Source organism: Trachymyrmex cornetzi, unplaced genomic scaffold (assembly GCF_001594075.2).
Source record: "Trachymyrmex cornetzi isolate Tcor2-1 unplaced genomic scaffold, Tcor1.1 scaffold1256, whole genome shotgun sequence".
In the NCBI taxonomy this organism is placed as follows: Eukaryota; Metazoa; Arthropoda; class Insecta; order Hymenoptera; family Formicidae; genus Trachymyrmex; species Trachymyrmex cornetzi.
The window spans coordinates 19,529-21,508 of NW_017295824.1; the positions used below are offsets into that span (position 1 = coordinate 19,529).

The window sequence follows — 1,980 nt, forward strand, 5'->3', positions numbered from 1 at the left end:
TAGAGACCCTTGAGATAGAGACTGGACATCTGCCTGAAGTGCGCTCAAAATGGCCGTTGTATCATATATGTCATATGCGTCACATGTTTATATACGTATATCTTTTGTGCTGCTGTGTTGTGTAACATAATTTTTCATTTACACATTAGTCTGTGATAACGGTACGTAACATCTTTGCAATTTGATTAAGAAACTAAATAAGTATGAAATTCGATGTATCTGTTAATAAATATTCATAATGTTATAAATATCCTTTCTAACCTTATTTTGCAAAGTAATAAACAGTAATAAAGAAAAGTTTATTTTGAAAAATTGTATGTAATATATCTAAATATGAAAAATAAAATTAAAAAATGACATAAAATAATTATTTTTATAGATTAAAAATGCCATATTGCTGTGTGCCTGAATGTAAAAAATGCACAAGGAAAGGAGTAAAGATTTTTATGGCTCGTTTCCCAACAGATTCAGAAAGAAAACAGATTTGGATTGCTAACATAGGCAAAGATAATTGGAATAAGACAACAGATTTATATGTATGTGAGGTAGGTAATATGTGAAAGATGTCAATTCTTGTGTGTTATAAAAATAAAAATACGAACAATATATAAACATTTTTTATAGACACATTTTGCGAATGAAATGTGGGAGAAAGCACGCGTTGACGGAAAAAAGAAATTAAAAGGCAATGCTCTGCCCACAATTTTCCCTGCTCGATTGAAAAGAAGTAACACATCTATTATTACAAATGTAAGTCGTCTTTCTTTGTGTATTTTTAGAAACAGTCAGCAAACCGTAAACTACAAATGTTTCATCAAAATAACCCTTTAGGATAAAATGAATGAATCTTCAGAAAGTCAACCTAGTGCGTTTGAAACATTTAATGTTTATGAAGACAAGCAACAGGACTGTCTCGAAGCAGATGTTCCTGATGTTATTCCATTGACATCGAGTAATGTTGCAGGTCCAATTACACTTAATTTCCAGAATTACAAAATTCGACTTACTATAATATATCATTATGTTACTGATTATTGTTTATAATTACTTATACGACTTCCTCTATTATTGTGTAGATCTCTCCATTCCTACCCATTCAAAGAAAATATGTAACGAAGATATTAATGAAGTTGAACGATTAAATAATAATTGTGAACAATTAAAGAAACAGCTGGAGGAAGCAAATAAAAAAGTGGATTTGGCCAATAAAATTATATTGAAAAGTAACATATCCAACAATGTCTTAAAAAAGCATATTAAGAGGTTGACACAAATGAAAAACAATTCAAAAACCCAGCACAATTATGTGAAATTGAAATCATCACTGAAGCAAATATTTAATGATGACCAAATAGAAGCTCTCGAGCGTCGATCCTCACGCGGCCACAAGTGGTCTAACGATACGATAAAAAAAGCACTTCGATTAAAGTTTTCCTGTGGTTCCAGTGGATATCAAGAATTACTGAAGGAAAAACTGCCTCTACCATGCGAACGTACCCTTCGAAGGAAATTGGAAAGTATTCAATTTGAGGAGGGAATTTGTGACGATATTTTTAAATTATTACAAGACAAAGTTGCTCAATTTAAAGACGTTAGAGAAAAAGATTGCTCACTTGTACTAGACGAAATGTCTATTGCTCCAGGTCAACAATTTGATCCATCCACACAGTCATTTTATGGAACTGCATCGTTTTGCACGCGTAAGGGTGTGTAATATAAAGATGTAAAAAATACATACACTAATTAGATGCAAGAATTCACTGGGCATTTAACCCCTTGACTGGTGAGGACGTCTATAGACGTCCAAATAAATCGTGCCACTTCTGGTGACGACGTCTATAGACGTCATATCAATATCTTTGAAGTACTCAACCAGTCGTCTTGAAATTTGTAAGTGAGGGGTTGTTGGGGTCGCTGAATTCAAATTTGAGGTCAAATTTTCGAAATTCAAAATGGCTAATGCGGGAATTAAAAAAAGAA

At 32.5% G+C, this 1,980-nt stretch overlaps 1 protein-coding gene across 1 annotated transcript; it reads left to right on the forward strand.

Annotated features, from left to right (window-relative positions):
• Positions 1 to 94: 94 nt before the first annotated feature.
• Positions 95 to 1,700, forward strand: LOC108770363 (uncharacterized; the record flags this gene model as incomplete). Its single annotated transcript, XM_018521925.1, has 5 exons — positions 95 to 161; positions 380 to 545; positions 625 to 750; positions 832 to 964; positions 1,077 to 1,700. Coding segments are annotated over exons 2-5 (1,042 nt in total), but the record flags the coding sequence as incomplete, so codon positions are not given.
• Between the last annotated feature and the right edge of the window lie 280 nt (positions 1,701 to 1,980).